General features: G+C 37.3%; 1 protein-coding gene across 1 annotated transcript in view; it reads right to left on the minus strand.

Moving 5' to 3' along the window:
- Positions 1-2,983: 2,983 nt before the first annotated feature.
- LOC112043999 (large neutral amino acids transporter small subunit 1) overlaps positions 2,984-26,356 on the minus strand; it is a 48,271-nt gene continuing 24,898 nt past the window's right edge. Inside the window, exons 3-13 of the mRNA XM_024079714.2 lie at positions 22,748-22,891; positions 17,798-17,900; positions 16,731-16,856; positions 12,583-12,676; positions 12,068-12,209; positions 11,576-11,706; positions 11,008-11,176; positions 9,720-9,813; positions 8,477-8,635; positions 7,585-7,640; positions 2,984-6,803 (exon numbers count right to left, since the gene is read on the minus strand). Coding sequence (XP_023935482.1) covers positions 6,801-6,803; positions 7,585-7,640; positions 8,477-8,635; positions 9,720-9,813; positions 11,008-11,176; positions 11,576-11,706; positions 12,068-12,209; positions 12,583-12,676; positions 16,731-16,856; positions 17,798-17,900; positions 22,748-22,891 — 1,221 coding nt within the window. The 3' untranslated portion in view covers positions 2,984-6,800. The remainder of the gene's footprint in view (positions 6,804-7,584; positions 7,641-8,476; positions 8,636-9,719; positions 9,814-11,007; positions 11,177-11,575; positions 11,707-12,067; positions 12,210-12,582; positions 12,677-16,730; positions 16,857-17,797; positions 17,901-22,747; positions 22,892-26,356) is intronic.

A 26,356-nucleotide genomic window follows, 5' to 3' on the forward strand; every position in this document is an offset into this window, starting at 1 on the left:
ATTTTTGGGCAACATACTCACAAAATATTTTTTAACATAATAAAGATCATTTTGAAAGTGCCAAAAAATTGGTACAAATTTTTAGAACTGGCCATTTTGAGGAATAGCAGAAAAGTTTTAAGATGGCACTGAACCAAGTTATTCGTCAATTCCATATATTTTGTTAATTTTCAAAAGTGGCTGCCAGAAAAAACACTGATATGTATTGTTAAAGGTGCCAATTTAGAGAAAAGGGAGGCAGCGTTGAGAAACTGAGAAAAACTAATTATATATTATTGCACAAAATCTCTGCTCTTCCTAAGTGGACAGGGATTTGCAAGCTAGTTTAAAATTTCGTATAAAAATTAAAAATTTATTTAACCCCGCTTAGCTTACCGGTTAAATATATTGAAATTTATTTATTTAACATAGTCTGCAGCTCTACTCCTCTCTGATGGACAGACAGTATGCAACTCCGCATTAGTCAGTTTCTCCGCTACGCTTCCTTGCTCCGCTCTGGTGGACAGGTAGGTATGGCACAAATATTTTAAGGTTGCTCTGCATTTTATTGAGTTTTGCAAGTGTCCACCAACAAAATAAATGATACATATTGTCACAAGTTCTGTGCCATTTCTTTTTTGTTGGCCGACACTTTCAAAAAGAGCCTGGAATATATGGCTATGGAGTGTGAATGATCTCTTTTGATATGAAACACTTTTCACTAATGTGTGAAGATTGTTTCTAATATGGATCTTATGACTATATAATGATGTGAAGTGTTAATAGTAAACTTCAAATTATATTGTCTTAGTTCATGTTGCCCAGTTCTCTGTTATCATTAAACTTTTTCTTCATTAAATTAAGAATTAATTTCGTGTCGCAAACCTGCGTTTTCTGACGTCTCTTCTTTTTTTCAACTGGTTTAAGTTTTGGTGTGATAACCTTGTTCTCTTCTTTTATATTTTTATGTGAATTTCTAGAGAGGTTTTTCAGCATATCGGTTTTCGATTTCACAGTTTTGACCAGATCTTCAGTCTTCACAGATTCTTTCAGTAGAATTTCTTTCTGAAACGTAACTTTTTTTTCCAGGTTATGTTTCGTTTTTATTATCTTGTTAGACGGCGAGGCATTCTGCTTTTTGGTAAGCTTATTAAGCTTTTTAAGTTTATTTTTCCCCAGTTTCACCATTTTTGTGGGTTTCTCTAATAATTTTAGTTAAATTATTTATATTCAAAATGATACAAAACAAAAGACAAAATATTGATAGATAGTAGATACCACAGACCATAAATATGACAAACGTCAAATGAAGGTTTAATATGCCACAGACTGTAATATAATTTTGGTTGCTTTTATCCATCCGTCACGGACGTCAAATATATAAAATATAAATAAGTCGAGCTGTCAAGTGACATCAATCACTATCTTTTTAGCCGTTTGTGTCAATCACCATCATCGTGGAACATTTAAACCCAAGGATTTTATTTAAAAACTAGGATAGCGTACTGGAAAAATGTGTGAATAGAAATTGGACTTCATTAATTAGGACACAGTCCAAAGGAAAATATAACATCAGCAGCGTTTCTCAACAGGTGGGCCTGAAAATGAACATGGGCAAAACAAAAATAATGTGTAATGCTCATGTATCGCTCCACCCAGTTATAGTTGAGAACGCTGCACTCGAAATTGTAGACGAATACATATACCTAGGACATATGATCCAGTTAGGTAGGTCCAATTTCGAGAAAGAGGTGAACCGTCGAATCCAACTCGGCTGGGCTGCATTCGGGAAACTTCGCGACATCTTTTCGTCCGAAATTCCTCAGTGCCTGAAGACAAAAGTCTTCGAACAGTGCGTGTTGCCAGTGATGACCTATGGTTCCGAGACTTGGTCGCTAACTATGGGCCTCATAAGAAGGCTCAGAGTCACACAGCGGGCGATGGAACGAGCTATGTTAGGAGTATCTCTGCGTGATCGAATCAGAAATGAGGAGATCCGCAGAAGAACCAAAGTCACTGACATAGCTCAACGAGTTGCGAAGCTGAAGTGGCAATGGGCGGGGCACATAGTGCGAAGAGCCGATGGACGTTGGGGTCCCAAAGTGCTGGAATGGCGACCCCGCACTAGTAAGCGCAGTGTTGGCCGACCCCCCACCAGGTGGACTGACGACATCAAGCGAGTCGCAGGGATTCGCTGGATGCAGGTGGCTCAGTATCGTGATGTTTGGAAGTCCCTACAAAAGGCCTATGTCCTGCAGTGGACGTCCATCGGCTGATATGATGATGATGATGATGATGATGATGAATTAGGACACTAAATATATTTTCCTTTGGACTCTAAAGAGAGGCAAATCCGACCTGTCAAGGAAGCTCGAGGAGATGCGGTGTGTCTCGTTCTTTCATATTGTTAGCTTAAAAATGTTGTTTCTTCATTATGCGGTGGGACCACGGTGGGACGCTAAAAAGTGTGCCACCATAGATTACATTGAATGTGCCACTGATCCTGTATGGCCGTTCAACAGATAATAATCCCATTCTACTATAGTAATAAATCTTTGTTTCCTTACAAAATCTCCACGCATAAGTTGTCCTCTTTTAAAAGGGAATGCGATAGATACAATCTTGCCGTCTATTTACTTTTTTGTCTACGGCTGTCCACTGCCTATTTTTCCGTGGGAAAAAATGCGAGAAAATTAGAAAAAAAAACGAATTCATTTATTGATTCCTTGGGTATTTTTGAATTTAACCGCTAACTCGATGTAACAGGACGATGACACGCTCGACAGATGTCTAGTGTGCCATCTTTCATAATCCGTTTTCGGTAGTTTCTCGTCTTTCGTTTATAATAATATTTAGATTTATATAAAGTAACTATATAATTATTAATATACCTAGTCGTAGCAGTAATATGCGGCGCCGAGCTAAGTTGTTTACAAGTACCTACATATTACCTAGCTAAATATAATAAAAAAAAACATAGGGAGGGTAAATAATAAAAAAAAACCCTTCTTGAATAATTTATTATTGTCACATTGCGTCTGCAATTCAACGCCCAGCGCGTAACAGAAACAACGATACAAATTTTACAAATTACAAGACAATTCCTACAATAATTGCATTCTTTTTAAAATTTCCAAACATAATTATTATTATTTATTTTTATTCATTTATTTACTTATTTATATCAACGTTTCAAAGGCTAAATTAATCAAACGACTCCTAAAGCCAAATTTTGAGTACTTAGTGGATATCAGAATGATATCAGAATGATATCCACTGAGTACTGAAATATATCTATTTGATATTTTAAAAAAATATGAAAAATCAAACTTTAAATGGTACACCCGTAAAGTTAAAGTCATGGTGTTTGTTCAATTTAGCCTTTTTACCGTCGATATTCATTATAATGATATGACTACGAAATAGTGGCCCGTATTCATATTAACTTAATATGAAAATCAAAAACTGTTATTTAACAATAAATAATAATTAAACTATATAAATAATTAAATATATTATAATTATAGATAAATAAATAACCAGGCTTAAAATAAATAAATAAATTATATTATTCATAAAGTGTCCTAAAACGATCCTCAACTCCACGGTAAAAGGGACCGAGTTCGATCCCGGCTGGACTGTTGTACTTACTCCTAACACAGTTTTTCAGTAAGGGAATATAAAAGCTGTAAAAAAAATTAAGTATATTACTCGATGTCTATATTATTTTACTGATTGTAATCTATATTTTTTTTTTCAAACGGGATATTAGAGAGATTATGTATTTTGTTTGATAAATACTACTGTATATATATTTTTTTATATAAAAAAAAACATTTTTAGTTAAATACGGGCCATCAAAGGAACGTGGTATGTTGACAAATATGAATGTTAAATGCATTTAAATTCAAATCAAATATCTTAATAGTAATTTTCTAACTCAAAAAAACTATAGATAACCTAAAAGTATAGTCACCTTTATCGGTTCAGATAATAATTAGGATAAGTAACAGCTTTTTACAGAAGTCAGTTATATTCTACAAAATTTAAAATAAAATTAATTTAGAGCACTTTAAATTCTTTAGAAGGAATAATTTTAATCCTGGCAGTATTTTGATGGAATGTATTCAATACTTAAGTTCAAAACATTAATACGTACATTTTCAAAAAAAATAGTCTTACTTATTTACTTACTTACAATAGAAATGATTCGTATAAAAATAAAAACTACTCAATAAATTGTTCTTAAAAAATAGTAATAAAAAAATCTGGAAATTACATATTGCATTTACTTTAAAATGTCTTTGGGTATAATTAAAAATGAAAACACAGCCATTTTTGAAAAAAATAAAGTAGGTACTTCTAGTTTAGTTCAGCAAACGTACTTCGTATGAAAATATTTTTAGTTCACGTTACAGAAGTTAAAAAAACATAATAAAGATTTTCTGTGTGAAAATTTTTATTGTCTCGCTATTTAGCTCCTCGCTGCAATTGGATTGGTCTCATAGTCTGATCCTGTATACGGACTGACATAGTGGCGCTTTCATACAAACACTTCAACGCTTGAATGTACCTGTAATCGATCCGGCATCTGTGCAAAGACCTCAGCACAGCCCAAGTTTCCACCGAATCGAAGGCTTTCTCATAGTCCACAAACGCTAAGCAAAGTGGCTGGTTATACTCGTGAGTCTTCTGTATAACCTGCCGCAGCGTATGGATGTGGTCTATGGTACTAAAGCCTGCTCGGAAACCGGCTCGTTCGGGAGAACCCGAATAAATATGTGTAACGTAGAAAATATACATACATAAAGAAGATTGTTCAGTGAAACAATTTAGTTGACGATTATTAAATATTAACCTAATAATCATCAACTTTCTGTCATTTTAAAGCAGTCTGCAGAAAAATTAACAAGATTTTTTTTTAATAAAACCTAACTTAACAATCAAACAGGCTGTAAATCGAACTTTGCCTGTCCAAAATTCAAACGAATCAAATTCGGACAGCAAAAATAAAACCCATGGATTTGTCATACAGGATAAAACACTTAAAATAAACCTATTAATAGATTTACTTTAAGCATAAGTTAATTAAATCAGTTTTCTTAATACAACCAAATTAAAAGACAATAGAATTAATAGACAGAGAGTTTACTTATGACTACAAAATGATACACAAAACGCATTTCGCTCCAAAGCAATTTCAATGTCATAGACAAAATATAGTTCTGTACCTAATTTTTTTTTGCTTTGTGCAAGACGCTCACGGATATTATGACAAAGCAATTTAACATTTTATTTTTTTGTATATTTTTCATTTGCCTCAAATTCAACAATCTACACGCATACATGTTACAATTACAAACCATTAAATATAACCCTATCTACCTACGTTTATAAAAGCTACAGCTTATTATGAAATATTGTCGTCTGAGTAGTCGCTTTTATTTCAAAATATTAAAAAAAACATACGCACAAAATATCTGAACTAAAGTACGAGTAAAGAATCTGAATCTTAAATATTAATTCTAAATTATTTTTTGCACTACACACACTTAAAATAACACTTCCCATCAAAAATGTGGAAAAACGTCAATTGATAAAAAAATGTGTTAAAAATAGAAATAAGTAAAATTACGTAACTATTAATAGTTTACATTGATTGTACTATTTATTTGAAATATCACTTCATTTGTTCTTATATAATAATAAATTGTAAATGGTATTTTGTATAACATTTGATACAAACTTTTATTTAAGAACATGCATACAACAGTTACTATTATGAATTTTAGTTCATAATGTCATGATTTTTCAATTTTATGGGACTAAAATGAACTGCCAATATTCAGGACTAATTTTAAATTGTAAAGATTATATAATTGGTAATTTAAAAGAAACATCGTCCTACTTGCTTAATATTTAAAAATAACGAAATTTATATTTTTTTTAATGGCAATTGTCCGCAAAAATTGACACAAGAAAATCTTTAAAAAATGTTATATAATAAAAAAAATCTAAAATGTAATTGGCAAGCATTTTCATCTTGACAGAAGTTTATATCTTCATATAAATACACTAGCTTTCAGTTCATTTCACGCATTAAAGTATTTGCAGGTATACCTTGACCAGAAAAATGAAAAATGTTTGGCTATTGGAAGTAGAGTTTGAAATCGTCCGACAAATTTAAAAAACAGTCGGTGGGCAACGCAAGAAAAAACGAATACGTGTGACATTAACAGATAAAACAATTTCAAATATCAAACTAAGTTATTCCAATATTTCCACTACAATTATAGGAATGCTCATTTTTTTTTAATTTGCCGAGCAATTTCAGTCTCTACTGCCAGTAGCCAATCTCTACGCAGACTGCTAAAAATTTAGACAAAGAATCTTCAAACTGCTTGTGGCGACGTCATTGTAGGTTTTTTAAATTTTCTGAGCAGGCTATAGATTAAACAATTATTTGTTTTATTAAGATTAATATCAAAACACATAAAGATAAACTTTGTTAGAAAAAAATCGTGAACTTTTAAAGTTTAAAAAAAAACATTGCACGCGCCACATGAACTTCTAAACGACTAGTATACTTATAAAATGACATAAACATTTGCCTCCTATACACTAATAACACTACAATTAACAATACACATAATACACATTTCCAATTTGTATAATCTGATACACATATACACGTAAACAATACATTTGTATAATATCATACAAGGTATCTAACGTATTGCAACTGCTATACTAAATACTGTAAGTTTTTGTCGTCGGATATGTCGAGTCGTGGCATACTCCGTTGGTCAGTTGAGTAGAATTCACTGAGAACAAAAAACAATAAAATGAGTATAACGTATAGTCCTTTTCATGAAATATGTCTCAATGGCACTCATTGTCATTTGGTAATGGCGGTCTTAATGTCATTTGTGTAAGACGCTGTCAATTTTAGTTCAGGTTTTAGCCGCGGGACTTCTTTCATGAAAATGACTTTATCGTGAATACTAAAGCCATATTCAATGTGCACTGGTTACCAACAAGAAATGTTAGTTAGAAAGGTAGAAAATACATGTCATTTCTTATCTTATTTATTTTAAATTATCTATTGGTTTTTTTTTATAAAATGTTATTAAAAATATATTAGCTAGGTATACTTATATAATTGTTCTAAGCTTATTAATCTAGTTTATTTTCATTAGTTGAGGTACAAGTTAATAATAATTATTATTAATAGTTGTGAAATTATTAGCGATTTATACTCATTTTTAATTTGTTTTTAAACCGTTCACATCAAGTATGGCTTTAGCCAGTCAATTACCACAGTTTTGAAAAAAAGACGTTACACAAATACAGACAGCGGGTATTTCTCAGTCACTGCGACAAATCACTACTACGGATGACGTAATTGTACTAAAATAATGAACAAGATTGGCCGTGTTCTTCATTCAAATCCTCTGGAAGAACTCAATAAACCTTGTCTATGGTAAAGTAGTCTCTACTACATTCAAAATAGGGTTTTAAGTCGATTCAACTCGTGGTTGAATAAAAAGAAATGTGAACCAAGTAGATAGAACACCAGATGGTGAGGTGTAAAAACGTTCTTACCTTCATTTTTGGTCGAACGGATAACGTTAACTTTTGCATCAAACGCGTTGCCGCATCTGAAACAATTGTCTTCATTACTTCTATAAATCACGGACGTGTTTGTTGGGATCTCTCCTGACCCGAGGGCCTGTAGATTTAATAGGTGTACCGTTCAAGTAATCAGTCACTAAATTTAAAAGTTGTCTAGTATTTAGTGACTGAAATAATTTGAAAATAAGGCATAACATCTCGTCAATAATATCGATTGTCCTATTATTATTTAATATTACAATAATACCAATTTTTTACGATTAAAATAGTTATTTTAACTAGATGTTATAAATATCTGTAAATGCACTGAACTTATGAAGAGTACAGCGCCATTTAGCGCCTATCGAGGCGCTGTAATCTTCCTAGATTCAGCGCCATCTATCGAGCTTTGTATTCAATCTTTTAACAAATATAATGAATCTTATCTAACTTTGCCTTTTTTCATTACAAGCTTTGTTATTTAAATATATTAAAAGACGATGATAATTAAAACTTAAAAAGTAACGCGTAATAAAGTCAAAACATTGATAAACTAGCGCTCGTCAAAATTGACAACTTGGCCATAGCGATCTCTATTTATATTTGTACTAGGAACGAATAGATATCATGCTAAATATGGCTACGACTTTTCTATTCGTTGCGTCGATTACGCTACATATCGTTGTCGAACTTTGAAGTTTTCGTGGGCGTTTTCGATCGTAGAAAGTCAACATGGCTACGCCGGCAGGTCCCAATGAAACTCGCCCAGCCCTTTAAGACTGGTCTCTAGTTCCTGAAGCAGTAAGCGAGGTGCGTGCTATTCTATGTATAAGGGGTATTTGCTGCCCGGACCTCTCACTCCCCTCATGTTCTCAGCACTCACCAGTGACAGCGCCGAGTCCCTTGAGCCTGGTCCTCGGCTCCAGCAGCAGCAGGTAGACGGGCACAGCCGTCAGTATCATGAGGCAGCCGACGCCGGTCTCACCGGGGGACGCGTACGCGGGGAAAGCCACCACCGCTATTGTGCAGATTATGTACACCACTGGAAAAGGAACAATACATAATTATAAATCTTTGTAGTGTTTTTGTATAGTTAGGTTAGGTTAGGTTATAATCTTTGTAGTGTTTGTGTATAGTTAGGTTAGGTTAGGTTAGTTATACAATGAGTGTGTGAAACATCAAAAGGATACAATTATTCCACAATAATCTCAACAAATTATAGGCGCTCAGTAAGTGTTACGTTATCAACCCATATTCGGCTCACTGCTGAGCTCGAGTCTCCTCTCAGAATGAGAGGGGCAAGGCCTGTAGTCCACCACGCTGGCCCAATGCGGATTGGGAGACTTCACATACGCAGAGAATTAAGATAATTCTCTGCGTATGTGAAGTGGAGGAGAAAACAGGCAGTCTGTCAGTGTCGTCGGTGGAGATCGGACGTCCGGTGCTGGCTATAATAGTGTAGTGATGAAGTGATTTACTGTTATCTCAGTAAGCACAAGGGAACTTACAATCCTCATTATCATCATTATCAACCCATATTCGGCTCACTGCTGACCTTGAGTATCTCAGAATGAGAAGGGTAAGGCCAATAGTCCACCACGCTGGCCTAATGCGGATTGGCAGACTTCACACACGCAGACAATTAAGAAAAGTCTCTGGTATGCAGGTTTCCTCACGATGTTTTCCTTCACCGTTTGAGACACGTGATATTTAATTTCTTAAAATGCTCACAACTGAAAAGTTGGAGGTGCATTCCTCAGACTGGATTCGAACCCACACCCTCCGGAATCGGAGGCAACAACAACAAATATAAATCCTACTATACTAATATTGTAAACGCGAACGTCTGTATGGATGTTTGTTACTCTTTAACACCGCAACTACTGGACCGATTTGGCTATAATTTAAATTAAAGATAGATACTGTATTAACACATAGCTGTCACGAAAAATCCATGGCTTCCCGAGATTTACGATTTTTTTCAAAACCCTTAAAGAATTAATGAGATTTCACAAGGGAGTCATGTTGGTCCCAAACTTTTGAACTATCATAATATTGATTTAAATACTCTCATCACAAAATTTTGGAGATATGTTAATCTATTAAATAAAGTTGTTTTTGCTCACCTGGGAAGAATAAGTTGACCTTTATAGGCCTCTCTAAATTGGGCTGTTTGTAACGCAGAACTGGAAGACAAAGTACTGCAGCTCCTATACTCAACTGGAAATTTAAATCATAAAAATTAATAAATTATACTTCAGTAATAATTGTTGACGGAATCATTAGAGGACGTTCCATCGAAATCTAAGGTCCAGATCTACACTGGAGAGAGCTAGTTAAAGCACGAAATTATTTCATTAAGAACAAGAATAAATTAGAAAAATAACCCTACTAAACCGACTATAATAAAACCTACGAATATTGGAAAATCCCAAGACAAACCAACAAATATTTTTGTACTCTGACTCAGTATTTGAGACAAACATACTTACATTTATGAAACACATTTTTAGAAGATGTCAAAGGCTAACATACTGGTTAAATTGATAATCTCCATGTACCGTGATATCACACTAATATTATAAAGCCGAAAGTTTGTGTGTAAGTGTGAAAGTGTGTAAGTATGTTTGTTCCTCTTTTACGCTGCGGCTACTGAAGCGGCTTTGGCTGAAATTTTGAATGAAATACTCTAGATTAACACATATGCTACTTTTCATCCCTGTAAAAATACATGGTTCCCGCGGGATTTGTGAAAAACTGAATTCCACGCGGATGAAGTCGCGGGCGTCCGCTAGTTTCATATAATTTTAAATTATCGCGGCATCGACCTCGACTAGTTACCGGCAAAGACTTTGAATACGAAGTCGAGTAGAATCCGTCATTTGGTTAGATTTAACCTGTACCTCTTTCAAGTAAATCCGCTTCTTCATCTTTGTCCTGATCACAACTAACTTTTTTTTTTTATTCTTTACAAGTTAGCCCTTGAATATAATCTCACCTGATAGTAAGTGATGATGCAGTCTAAGATGGAAGCGGGCTAACTTGTTAGGAGGAGGATGAAAATCCACACCTCTTTCGGTTTCTACACGGCATCGTACCGGAACGCTAAATCGCTTGTCGGTACGTCTTTGCCGTTAGGGTAACTAGCCAGCCAGCCAGACCTGGACCAATTAAGAAAATCTAAATATGCCCAGCCGGGGATCGCACCCAGGACCTCAGTCTTGTAAATCCACAGCGCATACCACTGTGCCACAGAGGCCGTCAAAAGGTACCACCTTACCGGCAAAGACTCTGGATTAAGCAATACGAAGTCGAGTAGGACCCGTCCCCCCTCTTTCAAGTAAGTTCCCGCTTCTTTATCGTCCTGATCACAGTTAAGAGCTAACTTGTCATTGAATAAAATAAGATACTCACCCATGTAGCGAATCCAACGTAGTTGATCAACGCGATGATGTCCGACACTGTGAGGTAGAGCAGCGACAGCAAGGCGACCGCCAGCACGGCCGGCGCCGGCGTCGCGCGCGTTGTCACCATTGTCAGCATGCCGGGCATCTGACCTTGCGCTGCTCCCGCGTAGAACAATCTGGAATATTTCAATGAACCTTATCGATAGGTGCATAAGGTTCACTTTTCATAGCCATCGTGATGTAGGTACCTACTTCGTCATTATCAATCCATATTCGGCTCACTGCTCTCAGAATGAGAGGGTTAGACGCTGGCCCAATGCGGATTGGCAGACTTCAGACATACAGAGAATTAAGAAAATTCTCTGGTATGCAGGTTTCCTCACGATGTTATTTCTGCACCGTTTGAGACACGTGATATTTAATTTCTTAAAATGCACACAACTGAAATGTTGGAGGTGCATTCCCCGAACCGGATTCGAACCCACACCCTCTGGAATCGGAGGCAGAGGTCATATCCACAGGGCTATCAAGGTTACCCAAAGTTTTAAAAGTTAAACTTGACGTGATACACTTACCTTGAAGAAGTAAGCAGAACTCCGTTAACGGCGCCGAAAGTAGATGCCGCTACGAACAGAGGAATTGACAACGCGAACCATCCGAACAACCGCTCTGCGAATGTCACCGCCACGGCTGTAGATCCCAGCACCTGTAATGAAATATGACAATATTATAATATAGGTAGACTGATAATGATGCTACATTAGATACAAGCATTTTGAAAGAAAGTTCTAGAAAAGCATCTTATACAATCGTACTATACATATGAGCGTTCTTGAAAAAGGCTCTGTGAATACATCTGATAAAATCGTAGACCTGTTATTAAAGGTAGTTTCTGTAGTGGAGAAAGATGAAATAACATTGAAAGCTTGTAATAAACCTCAGCAGGCGAGAGGATGGTGTAGAAGCGACGTTGGTGGAGATTTATAGAATACTTTAGCTCTTCAATGATGAAGTTGCGGTAGCTCCTGTAGAAATTGATGAAAGAAGAACAGAAGCTCGTAACAAACCTCAGCAGGCGAGAGGGTGGTGTAGAAGGCGACATTGGTGAAGGTGTACACCACGGTGACCAGCGTGCAAGAGATGGCGATGGCCCGCGGCAGATTGCGCACAGGATCCTTCAACTCTTCGATGATGAAGTTGAGGTAGTTCCTGATGAGAGGAATTAAGTTTTAACCCAAGTTTTAACCCCACTCGATCTAAACTAAAGAGGAAAGTTTTTACATCCGTTTTTTGGAAATTGAGTTTTTCTCGAATCTCGACGTATCCAGGCGCTTTTCTATCTTGAATAATTTAACATCGTGTCGTGAAATTTTTGCGCAAAGGATCAGTCTGGATGTCCAACGAGGAAATGCAGTCAATATTCTTGTCGCCATTCTTCACTTGTCACATTCATTCACGTGATGGGCATAATTTGTGTAGCTCTAAGGATAAGTCAGCTGAGGTTTCTTATTCAAAAGTATATTAAAAATACAGGTATTTTTTTTCCACCTCTCCATTCGGCCATCAAAGAGTGAAAACTTACCATCCATTGTATGCGAATAGTCCAGAATAGAAGGACAGGGCTATAGAGGTCACGTCGTTTGTGGTGCCTTCGAACGAGAAGTGTTCCACTTTGCCTGCAATTACAAATATTTTCAAATCAGAAATGGAGAAGAACCAAAGTCATCGACATAGCTCAACGAGTCGCGTAGCTGAAGTGGCAATGGGCGGGACACATAGTTCGATTTTGTATGTAGATATCTACTTTTCGTTGATCTATTAGAATCATTCGGGTCATTGTTGAGCACGCGTCTCTTCTTAGAATGAGAGGGGTTAGGTTTTATAGTCCACCAGTCTTGTCACACGTTTAGAATTCATTTCATTCATTCAATTCAAGGTTGCAGGGAGCCGCTGGATGCTGGTGGCTCGAGATCGCTGTGCTTGGAGGTCAATGCAAGAGGCCTATGTCCAGCAGTGGGCGTCTATCGGCTGATAAGGTAAGGTAATTAATCTTCGAGGTTAAGCATATTTATTAAGCAAACATGTAGATTAAATGTACAGGACCCGGTGAGCGAGTTCGACTCGCACTTGCCCGGATTTCTATTTGACGTGCGTGTATGCATAAAGGTATGCATCGGCTCAATAATGCAACAAAGCGCCTTTTCACATGAAATTAAATAATCCCCGCGCACCGGATCGCAGCAATCATCTAATAAGACGCCGTCCGTCTGTCCGCGAGTCGCGCCGACGCCTTCCGTAACCAATTACTGAACTTTGACAATGTTGGCGTGACAGTTGCTTACCAGTTTTGCCCGTTTCCTAACCTATCAATCTTTCTTAATTAATTTCGTACATTATAGGCAGACTATTCGAATAGTTCACCTCTGGACTAGACATTTCCTTTAATGGGACAGGGAGGACGCTGCTTAAATGTGGCTCGTAAATCGGGCACTGGCTTAAAGAATAATCATTAACGTCGTTGCTCATAAGGTTGTCCCGAGCACTACAAGCTTAGTCTTTAGATCGTTCTTCTTATTGTATTAACAAAAGAAACGAGTATTCCGTACTGTCACGCATTATGCAGGTAAAAGGACCGATACGACACGTACCAGCCAGACCTTCGTCATTTTATAAAAGCTGGTTTGTCAGCTCATGTTCCTACCAAAGGTAAATATGGTGGCCAACTATGGGGTTTGGATCGTGGTGGCTTTGGGAGGTAAGAGGTTTCAAGGATCCAGACCCGGAATCGTCTGATTATAAAGTGATTTTTTCCATTTTCCACAGCAATGTTTAAAGCCGAGGCGGCTAAACAGTCGCCTGTCACTTAGCTTCGCGGGAACCCTTCGAAAAACACTATTTAAGTTAAAACTTTAAGGGTCTCTTGCGAAGTGTTGCCATGATGCTATGTGTCTGCCGAATGGGGATATAATTTTTCATATTATGCCGAGGAAAATATAAAAAATTACTCTTTCTACTTAATAGGTTGAAAGTATGTATCTTGTACTTAGGGTAGGAGCACGAGCTGACAAACTTTGATCTTTTTTAAAACGACGAAGGTCTGGGGTTCACCGGCTCTTAGACTAGTAGAGCTCTTCCTATATACACAAAGGAGCAATTTGTGAGACAAATTGATTTATCTCGAGCCATTGATATCAACAACGTCTGCGTCCGACGTCGGCAAATGAGGTTTGTATTGTGAGGCGGTCTTTTTATCTAATGACTAGCGGACGCCCGCGACTTCGTCCGCGTAAATTTCGATGTCAACTTTACTACTACCCCTACCCTACCCTAACACTACCTAAACCCTACCCTACCCAACCCCTACATCTACCCTACCCCTACCCCCACCCTACCCCTACCCTACCCCAAACCTACCCCTACCCTATACCTACCTTACCTACACCCTTTCCTCCTTCCTACCCCTACCCCCATCCTACCCCTACCCTCCCCGTACCCTATCCCTTTCCTACCCCTATCCCACCCGTACCCTTATCTCATGCCTATCCTACCCCTACCCTACCACTTCCCTATCCTACCCGTACCTCTACCCTACCCCTACCCTACCACTACCCTAAACCCGGCCCTAAACCTACCCTACCCCTACACTACCCCTACGCTTCCCTACCCGTACCCTACCCTACCCTGTAACTTCTCTATCTTACTCCTACCCTTAGCAAAATCGGTCCAGTCCTTCGAGAGTGGTGGTATGACCAAGAGAAATAGAGACTTCTATGCTAATAATATAAAGAGGTAAAGTTCGTGTGGTTGTAGGAGGTAATCTCTGGATCTACTGGACCGATTTGGAAAATTGTTTTACCAATAGAAAGCTACGTTATTTGCGAGTGTCATAGGCTATGTTTGATCCCCATATTCACCCGGGAACGGGAACTACGTAAATGAAAGCGCCGGGCGTCATATAGCGGAATTTCTGCGTCTTTTAGAAATTTTGTATTATCTCCGAAACTATTTAAGTAATTAACATACTGTAAAGGGCAAATCTTATCTCCATAATATCCTTGTGATTATTAAATAATTTATTTTAATAAGGATTAAAGTTTAGTTGTATAAATAATGACGTAAACCTAAGTATATAAAATTAATAATTTTTAAAACACAAAAGGTACTATATCTGCTAATATATAGAAGATAGATATATGGTGTCGGGGACTTTTTTGTAGAACTTATAAAGATACATAAATTCTCCATACATTAATTTCAATTTTACACAATAGTTAAGGCAGCGCATGCGAATAAGTCTGTTTAAGAGGATTTTCAGTCCGACCTGTATGACAAAACCTGTGATAACTCGGCTAATATGTATGATACCAATATAAAATATAGCCTATAGCACTCCCCGATAATGTAGCATTCTACTGGTGAAAGAATTTTTAAAATCGGACCAGTAGTTCCGAAGATTACCCCATTTAAAAAATGTGACAAACTTACAAACTTACAAACTTTACCTCTTTATAATATTAGTATAGAAAGTATAGATTAGTATAGATAAGGCATTCTTCCGTTTTTCCAATTTTCGATCTTTTTGGAATCGTTTTCGCTTTTTAACCAACTTCAAAAAAAGGAGGAGGCTATCAATTCGTCGGAATCTTTTACGAATGTTCACCAATCACCCAAAGACGCCTGGCTTTAATTAACACAGCACTACCTTGGTACCGCCGTCAAACTGATCGCATACAACATACTGAACATACGATATTATTTTTCGTTTTTTAGTTTAGTAAATATTTTTAATAATTTTGAAGTCGGTTGTATTTTTTTAATTTCAGTTAAATATGAGCAAAAAATCATCATCACTGGGTGCCGTCTTCCAACTGAAGTTTGGCGTTTTGAACAGCTTCAAAATTTTGCAAAATACCGAAAGAGTTTTCTATACATGACCATGTATAGAAAACTCTTCCGGTATTTTGCAAAAATTTGAAGCTGTGTTAAGTCTAACTTGGTTCATTCTTTGACATCATCTATCCACTTTATTCGCTGTATTCCAGAAAGTTTTACTAACTACCATTTTAGTAATCATCGTTTAATAAAAACTCTCTCGGAAAGGAGAAGTACCTACTCCTTAATTTCAGAATTCAGGAACCTTGCCAAAACCAGGAATCCGTATTTGGTTATCAGTTACATGCGTAATTGTAAACTAAAATACCTTTACTTCTCGAGATCTCTAGCACAAGTAATGCTGACTTTTTGTAAGAGAGAGATCCTTGTTTTGATTATCAATTAATATCAATTTAGGATTATAAGTTTACTATATTGGCTCGTGTCTACCACCGACTTCTGCCGTGGCTAGTTGCCACTCTAACGGCAAAGACGTACCGCCAAGCGATTTAGCGTTGCGATTAGATGCCGCATAAAAAACCGTCAGAGGTAGGTCTCAAATGGACTTATCTCTTCCAAATTAGCCCGATTATTACTTAGACAACTTCTTCCCATAGCCCTTTCAACCTTTCGATCATATGAGCCGAATCTAGGGAGGGATCCTGTAATTGCTCTATCGCGTGTTCCAGGGACGCCTTCTCGACTCCCTACAAGTTGTTTCTCTTTTCGCTCCTTGTCCCTTCATGGTCACTCTCCCCGACAAGGAGATGGAGAAGGAGAGAAGGAGATCTAGGACTGGTCGACAGACATTAGACCGTTAGTTCAATATGGCGAGATCACAGGAATGAGCAGCATTACCTCGGCACAGCTGGTAGATGCCGGCCGCTATGATGATGAAGAGCGCCAGCAGCTTGGCGTACGTGAACCAGTCCTGCACCAGCGTGGCGGCGCGCACCGACCAGCAGTTCACGAACGTCAGTAGTACTGTAAAAAAAAAAACTTTGTCAAACAAACGAACATCAAGAACGTCAGATGTCTTCGCCTTGTATGGATGGGGGAAGACGAGACATTGTTGATGTCTAGATCTTAGACGCAACAACATCCAGGCAACATTGGCTCCGAATAGTCCGTAGCAAGCGCTCTGCTAAAGCTTTTGGAATGGTCGGCCGGCTAGCACAAGGAGGCTTCGGCCGTGGCTAGTTACCCTACCGGCAAAGGCGTAGGCGATTTAGCGTTTCGGTGCGATGCCGTGTGGAAACCAAAGGGAGTGTGGGCTTTCATCCTCCTCCTGACAAGTTAGCCCGCTTCCATCTTAGATTGCATCATCACTTATCATCAGGTGAGATTGTAGTCAAGGATACTCAACTTGTAAAGAATAATAAAAAAAAAAACAAAGAAACCCACGCACTACGGCCAACGGTTTAACCAAGTTTTCTTACTAGATACGTCCAAAATAAAGGTGAAGCCTGAAGGAGAGGTGTTAACTATGGTCCTTTTAAGGCAAAGTATCTACCCCTCAGCCTTATATAGAGAAACTCGACAAGTCGAGCCTAAGTCGTACCTTAGCGGCCTGTTCACTGTCCAATCATGATCATTATCAAACGTTGGGCGTCCACTGCTGGACGTAGCCTCTTGTAAGGACTTCCGCCAACACCAAGGTCTTGAGCCGTCTGCATTTAGCAGCGGTTCCTTGTAATCCTTTCGACTTCGTCGAGTTAACTAGGGTTCTTTGGTTGGAATCCGACGTTACAATAAAAAAGAGTTAAAAGTGAGGTTGTAGGAGGTAATCTCTGGATTTACTGAACCGATTTTAAGTATTGTTCTGCTAAAAGAAAGCTACGTTATTTCCAAGTCTCATAGGGTATGTTTTATGTATGGGTGAAACCGCGGGGCGTCAGCTAGTAAGAAATAAAAAAGAAACTCACAAATACAACACGCTGCCAGCAACCTTGTAGCGTCTTCGGGCGGCGCACACTCCGGAAATATGGGCTTGAGGACGTACACGCTGAACGTTAGCGCCACGATCGCCTGCCAGGAGGAAATCAAGCTTTAAAGTGTTTTTCAGATAGCATGGGCACGGTGACAGTCGCCTGTATGACGTTCATAATACTGTTATCGTGAATCGCGGCAAACTTTCAAGAGTGAAACGAACTGTCGCCCGCACCATCATGAAACGAATGTTGGCATACAGATTACAGAGTTTGTTGTTAACGTATCAGTGTATTTTTCCATAATTGGAGGCATTTTAGAACAGAATATGCGATTGGCGAGTTTTTAGTGATTCACGAAATTACTAAAAACTTTTTACTTCAAAATTCAAATTCAAAATTCATCTGTTTCAAGTATAGGCTTAATTTACAAGCACTTTTGAAACATCATATTTGTTAAGAATCTATCACCGGTTCGGTAGCCTACTGAGAAGAGGTGGCAAGAAATTCAACAGATGGCTCTTTTGAAAAAAAAATCATATACGTAGTATTATATTCATAACAGCATTTGGTAATGACGGTCTTTTTGCCATTTGTGTAAGGCGCTGTCAATTTTAGATCAGGTTTTAGCCACGGGACTACTTTCGTCGCGCGGAGTCTACAATAAACCATATGCTAAAGGAAGAAAAGTATCCGTATTTATGGTTATTCGTACACCAACAACTCACATATAAAAACAAATACTCTGGGTCCCAGATCGGTCGCCAATATACAACATATTAGGTTATAAAGTACACACAAACGCAATAAAGGGACTTATTCGAATGAAAGATCGATCGTGCCAGTATTATCGCTACAGTATTGGAAAGACAAATAAATTGAACGTAGTTTATCTAATACGAACATAGGTATATAAAACATTGAGATTAAGATAGCTTTGACTTTTGGCTAGTGGGAGTGTGGATTTTCATCCTCCTCATAACAAGTTAGCCCGCTTACATCTTAAACTGTATCATCACTTACCATCAGGCGAGATTATAGTCAAGAGCTAACTTGTAAAGAATAAAAAAAAACTACCATTCACATTTTTTACTGAATGGTTGTATTAAACTCACCTCCAGTTGAATCAATTATACAATCTATTTTCTTCATAATTATTAACAGAATAACTTTAACTTTAATCAAATAATTAAAGGAATTAGTTCAATTAAATTATCTCTCCTGTCGAGCGTCTTGAGATTTCTCTCTCTTTGCATTAGATTATTGTCAGTAATTAGTTTTAATGTCCCTAAGTAAGTAATATTGTAAATATAAAATAAGTCGGGTTTTCCTTCCTGACGCTATAACTCCAGAACGCACGAACCGATTTCCACGGTTTTGCATTCGTTGGAAAGGTCTCGGGCTCCGTGAGGTTTATAGCAAAGAAAATTCAGGAAAAGCTAGGGGTAGGGTAAGGCTAGGGTGGGGGTAGGGTAGGGTAGGGTAGTGGTAGGCTAGGGGTAGAGTTGGGTAGGGGTAGTTGAAAGTTTACATCGAGTTTCACGCGGACGAAGTCACGGGCGTCCGCTAGTTGTAAATAAAACCAAATAAATAAATAGTTAATATCACAAAACCAGTAGATGAAGTCGGATATCGGTTATTATAACATGTCACGAGGTACACCGAAGCATCGCGTCCTGATGTTTACAGTACTATCGATCTTTCTTAAAATACCCTCGTTCTACGCCTTAACGCGTCCAATATCACTGCACTGTGTAAATACAAACAAGCAAGGGTGTTGCTTGTTTAACTGGTCAATAAAGGAACGGATACCGTATTAACTGTATGAGATTTTGTTACTACCGTCATTTTAGTGACAAAATTTTAGTGGTACAATTTTGACAAATACTTGTAGCGGGTATAACAAAATAAAAAAGGGTAGATTGTACCATCCCTTTACACAATTTAAATAACAAAAAAAAATGTTAATCGGAAAATCGCGAAATAGTACTTTTGGGAATTTTGTATGAAAACATAATATTTAATAGGTAGTTGAACGTTGTATAGATACCCAACTATATGAGGCAATAAATATACATAGAAATAAAATTGTGAAGTGTATGAATTGAATTTTAAAACATCTACGTTTTCTCAAGTACACGACACTAAAACACAATCAATCTTTAAAAAAATTAAGGTTATTTGGTTATTGAAGCTATTTTTCATCCCAGCAAAATCCATGATTCCCGCAGTATTTGTAAATACTAAATTCACCTATCTAATAACACTTGGGTTATTAAGACAAATCTAACGATACCTTAATAACGAAAATCCGTCCAGCGGTTTGGAAGATATGAGGTAATAAAGAATATTACATACATACATACATACAAGACACGCGCGAAAAACATAACCCTTCTTGCAGTCGGGTAAAAACTTTTGCGTGAATTACACGCGGACGAAGTCGCGGGCGGGCTAATTTTAAATAAAATAGATTAACTTGCCCATTGCATGAATACACAATATATCTCACAAGTAATACATATTATATTCAATAAGATTGCTTAGATCGCTGCTATCTACATATCTACGTATTTTATTTAAAATATAAAAGATTTTGAACATCCTTTTTTTAAATTTCTTTCACGACAACAGCAGTGCCCCCAGACAATAAATTCGTATCGGTAAATAAATAATTGAATAGTCTTTCTAATAGGTAATTCACAAGAGCCCATTACGGTACTTTCATGACAGTTTCATTACAAAACACAACGTCTACTCTCTCCTTTATTGGAAATCGATAAAACCGATATTCAGGGCAGATAGGTTTCACTAACCGAAAACATTCGACCTACATTACTATACTTACCTAAGTGGTGTAGTTTACGTAAGCGTTAAGACTTTCAGTATAATCCTATTTGTGGTTATGACGTCAGAGAATACATATATTTTATTAATCAATACACCACACCAAGCCTCTCTCCTTATAGAAGACGGGATAGAGAGCTTATACCCAACACGCTGTTCTAGGCAACTATTCTTTCTTTTTGTATTCTATGACAGAGAGACGTGATAGTCCAGTCCAGGGCATGCACCTCTAACATTTCAGTTTTCTGCATTTTGAGAAATTAAATATCACTTGTCTCAAACGGTGAAGGAAAAACATCATGAGGAAACATGCATCTGAAAATTGTATTAATTCTCTGCGTGTTTAGTCTGCCAATCCGCATTGGGCCAGCGTGATGGACTAACGGCCAGTTTCTTCATCGCAAGCAGCAGTCAAAGTAACGTCATAAATCAAAAGTGACGGTCTTATTCACTGAAAAATAAAGTCTTCTTTACTACTTACTACTTTTACTGTTACCTTAGCTTTACATAAATAAACTGGCTGTAAAGCCAACCCCCTCTTATTCTGAGAGGAGACTCGTGTTCAACAGTGAGCCAAATATGGGTTGTCAATGATGATTGTATGACAAGTTAGCCCATGATTACGATCTCGCCGAATGTTAGTGACGATGCAATTTAAGATGGAAGCGGGCTTACCTAAAAGAGGTTTATTCCACCTCTGACGGTGTCTACGCGGCATCGTACCGGAACGCTATATCGCTTGACGGTACGGACCTGGACCAATTAAGAAAACCTCGGCCTTGGCCCAGCTAGGGATCAAACCCAGGACCTTGTAAATCCACCGCGTATACCACTGCGCTACGGAGGCCGCCAAAAGTCTATAGTTTTGGAAAAAAAAACCTCAAGTATAGGAGAAAATATAAATTTTAAAATGTTGACAACCCTACACTCTTGATGTATGTTCGCTGAATGATGCTCGCGACTTGAAGAGGGTTTACAAAGCTTGGAAACGACTTGCAAATGGTTTTGAAGTGTGAAATTTAAAAACTGCCACCGTAGGGTTGCTATCGCTGAGTGGTTTCTACTTATAGCTTTAGCTGGCTTTACTACATATATATCTAAACCAATAATATAATCGTCGTCATCAACCGATATTCGGCTCACTGCTGAGCTCGAGTCTCCTCTCAGAATGAGAGGGGTTAGGCCAATAGTCCACCACGCTGGCCCAATGCGGATTGGCAGACTTCACACACGCAGAGAATTATGATAATTCTCTGGTATGCAGGTTTCCTCACGATGTTTTCCTTCACCGATTGAGACACATGATATTTAATTTCTTAAAATGCACACAACTGAAAAGTTGGAGGTGCATGCCCCGGACCGGATTCGAAGTCATACGCTCCGGAATTGGAGGCAGAGGTCATATCAACTGGGCTATCACGGCTCTCTAATAATATAAAGAGGAATGATTTAATTGTCTCTTTGTTTGCACTGAATAGGCTCCGGAATTTCTAAGGCTATTTGCAAAATTCTTTCGCTGTTGGGAAGCTAAAGCTACTGTTACTTTACATAATGCATGTACGATGTGACATTGTTAATTCCTACGGTATCCCAAAGAAATAAAGCTCAATTTCTAAGAAAAACTTGTCACAGGCGGATCGACATCGACGAGTATAAAATAGCGGAATCACACCCCAGATCTATCACAAATAATGTAGGTAATGTTGTTATTAAATAAGGAATGTTATTCATATATTTGTTATAAATGTTTTATAGGATTTGTCTACCAGATTGAAGATGATATTATTATGATGATGATGGAAACAAGTACATTTTTTTTATTCTTTACAAGCTTTATTTACAAGTGATTATGCAATCTAAGATAGAAGCGGGCTAACTTGTTAGGAGGTGGATGAAAATCCACACACCTTTCGGTTTCTACACGACATCGCACCGGAACGCTAAATCGCTTGGCGGTACGTCTTTGTCGGTAGGGTGGTAACTAGCCACTCCCAGACCTGGACCAATTAAGAAAACCTCAATCGGCCCAGCCGGGGATCGAATCCAGGACCTTTGTCTTATAAATCCACCGCGCGTACCACATGAAGCAATGCTGTGTACCTGCGAGCAGGGTCGGACGATCATGCACTCGATCCACAGCCGCACGAAGGCGGCGAAGGGGCCGAACGTCTCCATGATGTAGGCGTAGTCCGCGCCGCTCACGCGTATCATGGTGCCCAGCTCAGCGTAGCAGTACGCGCCGATCTGGGAAACAATGGACTCATATATACAAAAACGAATGACTATCACGAAATCTCGAAAACGGACGTACAAAGAAAGGCAGGGAGTTAAATAAATAATAGTCGTTTAAACCACTGTCATGTAATGAGGGCTCAGATCTTAGACCAATTATTGTATAGGACCTGCCTCGCTAGACGTTATTTTTCTGTCAAAGTATATGATCAACGATCTAATGCGATTATAAAAACTGTCTCTATAGAATCGATGTTAAATAGTTGTAATCGTGTTCGTCGGTTAAAGAGCTCCGTAAAAATAACTTTTTGTGTAATTGAATTGTGTAAAAAACGGGCAAAAACTTCCAATTTAGTATAAGATATATACCAAATCTAAGCTCGTTTTCCTCAGAAAATGACAGAAAATTTTGTTCGTGACTATGAGTGCGATACAGGTCCTTCTATAATTGGTCTGAGGCTCAGATCAATTATTGTGCCTATAGGACCTGCCCGTGTAGCCAAGTGGCTCGTTGATTCTCTTTCTGCGATCGCAAACGCTTCGAATACTAGAAAAATGTATTTCAAACATGGTAGTCCTTTGGCAAAGGGTTAAGATAAGATAAATATACTTTATTTGCACGCCACAAAGACAAAAACAAGTGAAATAAAAAACAAATTAGGAAGAGATCAGCATACAAAAGGCGGCCTTATCGCTAAGTAGCGATTTCTTCCAGGCAACCTTCGGTTTAGGAAAACTTAAGGACATCAGCAGGTGGCGTAAAACAAAAATAACCATAGTATTAGTAATACACATACATACAAATAATTTACACCCTAATACATAATCAATATTACACAAATACCTACAATATTGAATAAAATACATATCAAAATATACTAATAAATACCTTATATTGAAAAGAAATAATATATACAGATCGATTTTACTGCTCCAGATAATGAGACTTTACGGCATTTTTAAAAATGTCCAGTGTCTTTGATTGCCGTATATTTAAAGGGAGAGCATTCCATAACTTAACGGCTTGCACAACGAAAGAATGTTTATAAAATTTCGTCTTATGCACGGGTAAACATAGAGTTAGTAATCGACACTGTCTCAGTTCAGACTGCACTCCCTGAAACGTAAATTTCTCCTTCAGATACACAGGAGATTTTGGATTAAACAACAGGGTTGTCATGAACCTAAATTTCTTGGCGAATGAGGATATAGTTTATTTTTAAATTGAACCCGAATGATAAACTTAACGGGCATATTAATCATTGAAGCAGGAAGTTAACTAGTCTGGCTGTCCAGCGCGGAAATGCAGCCAGTATTCTTGCCACCATTCCACGTGGGCATGATTTGTATAGTTATTAGGATAAGTTAGCTTAAGTTCCTTAATGTAAGCTTAACACATGCATTTTATTTTATTTTTACATGGCCCTGTCCCTAGCATGCTCTGCGAAAAATTATTAAAAAAAAAATTAAACACCTTGCACGTAGTAAATCTTTGTAATTAGAAGTATTAACTTATAAATCAAACTTACTATTAACAATGTTCATATTTACTAATTATTATCTGTGCTTACATAAGTATCAAGTCGTCAGCATTTAGTTTGTAATCAGTGTTTGTAATAAACAAGACATAAATTAATATAATATTGATGATGTAGCAGACAACTGTTTATCTCCCACGTGACATTAGATAGTAAATAAGCATTGCAGAGCGGATGCTGTTATGTCTTTGATTATATATACGTGGATATTCTTTTTATTACTAGCGCGATAAAAATGGCCCCACTCATAGACCTATCTATGGTCCCACTAAAGTAGCCTTGTGTGCGCCAGAGCTCTGTAGTACACTCGAGTCAACTACGTTTGTGTGCGTGTATAGGGTTACCATTTTATTTTTATTTGCCTAATGAAAATGTATTTTTTTCTTTCCAGTTAGGTTAATTTAGACAAGTTTTGGTAGTCCAACTTAATAATAATAATAATTATAAAATATTTATTTTTTTATCTAAGAATCATATAAGTAAATAACTTAATCTCATTATCATTCAATATTTTTTTCCATATCTAGCAAACTTTTATTATAAAAATTATTTAACCACATCCTTATTTATACATCATATTATCATCTCCATATACTTTTATGGGGGGTGTACCTGGGTTTCTTGGGCCGACGTTGTATGGGTTGGTGGAGATTCCCCTTTGACAACAAATTACAATTATCATATCACGCATTTAACTTTATTTAAAGTGTTATGTACATCTTATTTTATTCAATGACACGTTAGTCCTTGATTGTGATCTCACCTGATGTTATAATATGACAGTCAACGATATTTTATTTTATAGATATGTTACGTGCCTATAAAACCACCGCAAAAAGTGATCCGAATTTATATAGCGCAAACATGCACATTTTTGTGTAAAATTTTGGTATTATTTGTTTAACTATCTTTCGTTGTTTAATATTCGACTAAATTAAACTAAAACAATTAGCCACCTATGTTCGCCTCAGTTTCAACGCGTTAGTGTCATCTATACTTATAATAAATCTGTAGAGAGGTCAATTCTGTACATGAAATATATTTCCAAAATAACTATCAGGGGGTGATTAGTGATCGATACCGATGCCAAAAATGCAATCAGTAAAATTTTTGTCTGTCTGTCTGTCTGTCTGTCTGTCTGTCTGTCTGTCTGTCTGTCTGTATGTTCTTTATAGAAACAAAAACTACTGGACGGATTTAAACGAAACTTGGTACAATTATTCAACATACTCCTGGGCAGGTTATAGTATACTTTTCATTACGCTACCATCAATAGGAGCAGAGCAGTGAAGAGAAATGTTGAGAAAACGGGAGAAGTTACTCAATTTTTTAAGATTCCGTCGCGTGTACAGCCTTAATGGTTAAAGCTACATAGAAATCATGTATGACGGAAATGTTCTCCTTAAAATTATCTATAAAATATAAATAAAATAAATATACTTAAACAATACACATCACGATCTAGCCCCAAAGTAAGCATACAGAGTAGCTTGTGTTATGGGTGCTAAGATAGTTGATATTATAATATTAATATACAATTATATACTACATATAAATACTTATATAATGTATAATTACACACAGACACTGGAAAAAACCCATGCTCATCACACAAATATTTTCCAGTTGTGGGAATCGAACCCACGGCCGTGGATGCAAGAAGCAGGGTCCCTGCCCACTGCGCCACGCGGCCGTCAAAAAAACACAACAGCATATATATGTCTATCTTTTATGGTTGACTCACAATAACACGTGTAACTCCCGATAGCTTAGCAGTTTGGAGCTTTCTAATTATATTTGTCTACTCTTATGTTTATAACACTCATCAGTCATCCCTAATAAGAAAGTTAACATTATTACCTATTCAATAAAAAAAGAATCATAAAAATCGGTAAAGAAACACCAAAGTTATACATGAAATACGCTAAGCCATCGCGTT

The sequence above is a fragment of the Bicyclus anynana genome, chromosome 24 (assembly GCF_947172395.1).
Source record: "Bicyclus anynana chromosome 24, ilBicAnyn1.1, whole genome shotgun sequence".
Classification (NCBI taxonomy): Eukaryota; Metazoa; Arthropoda; class Insecta; order Lepidoptera; family Nymphalidae; genus Bicyclus; species Bicyclus anynana.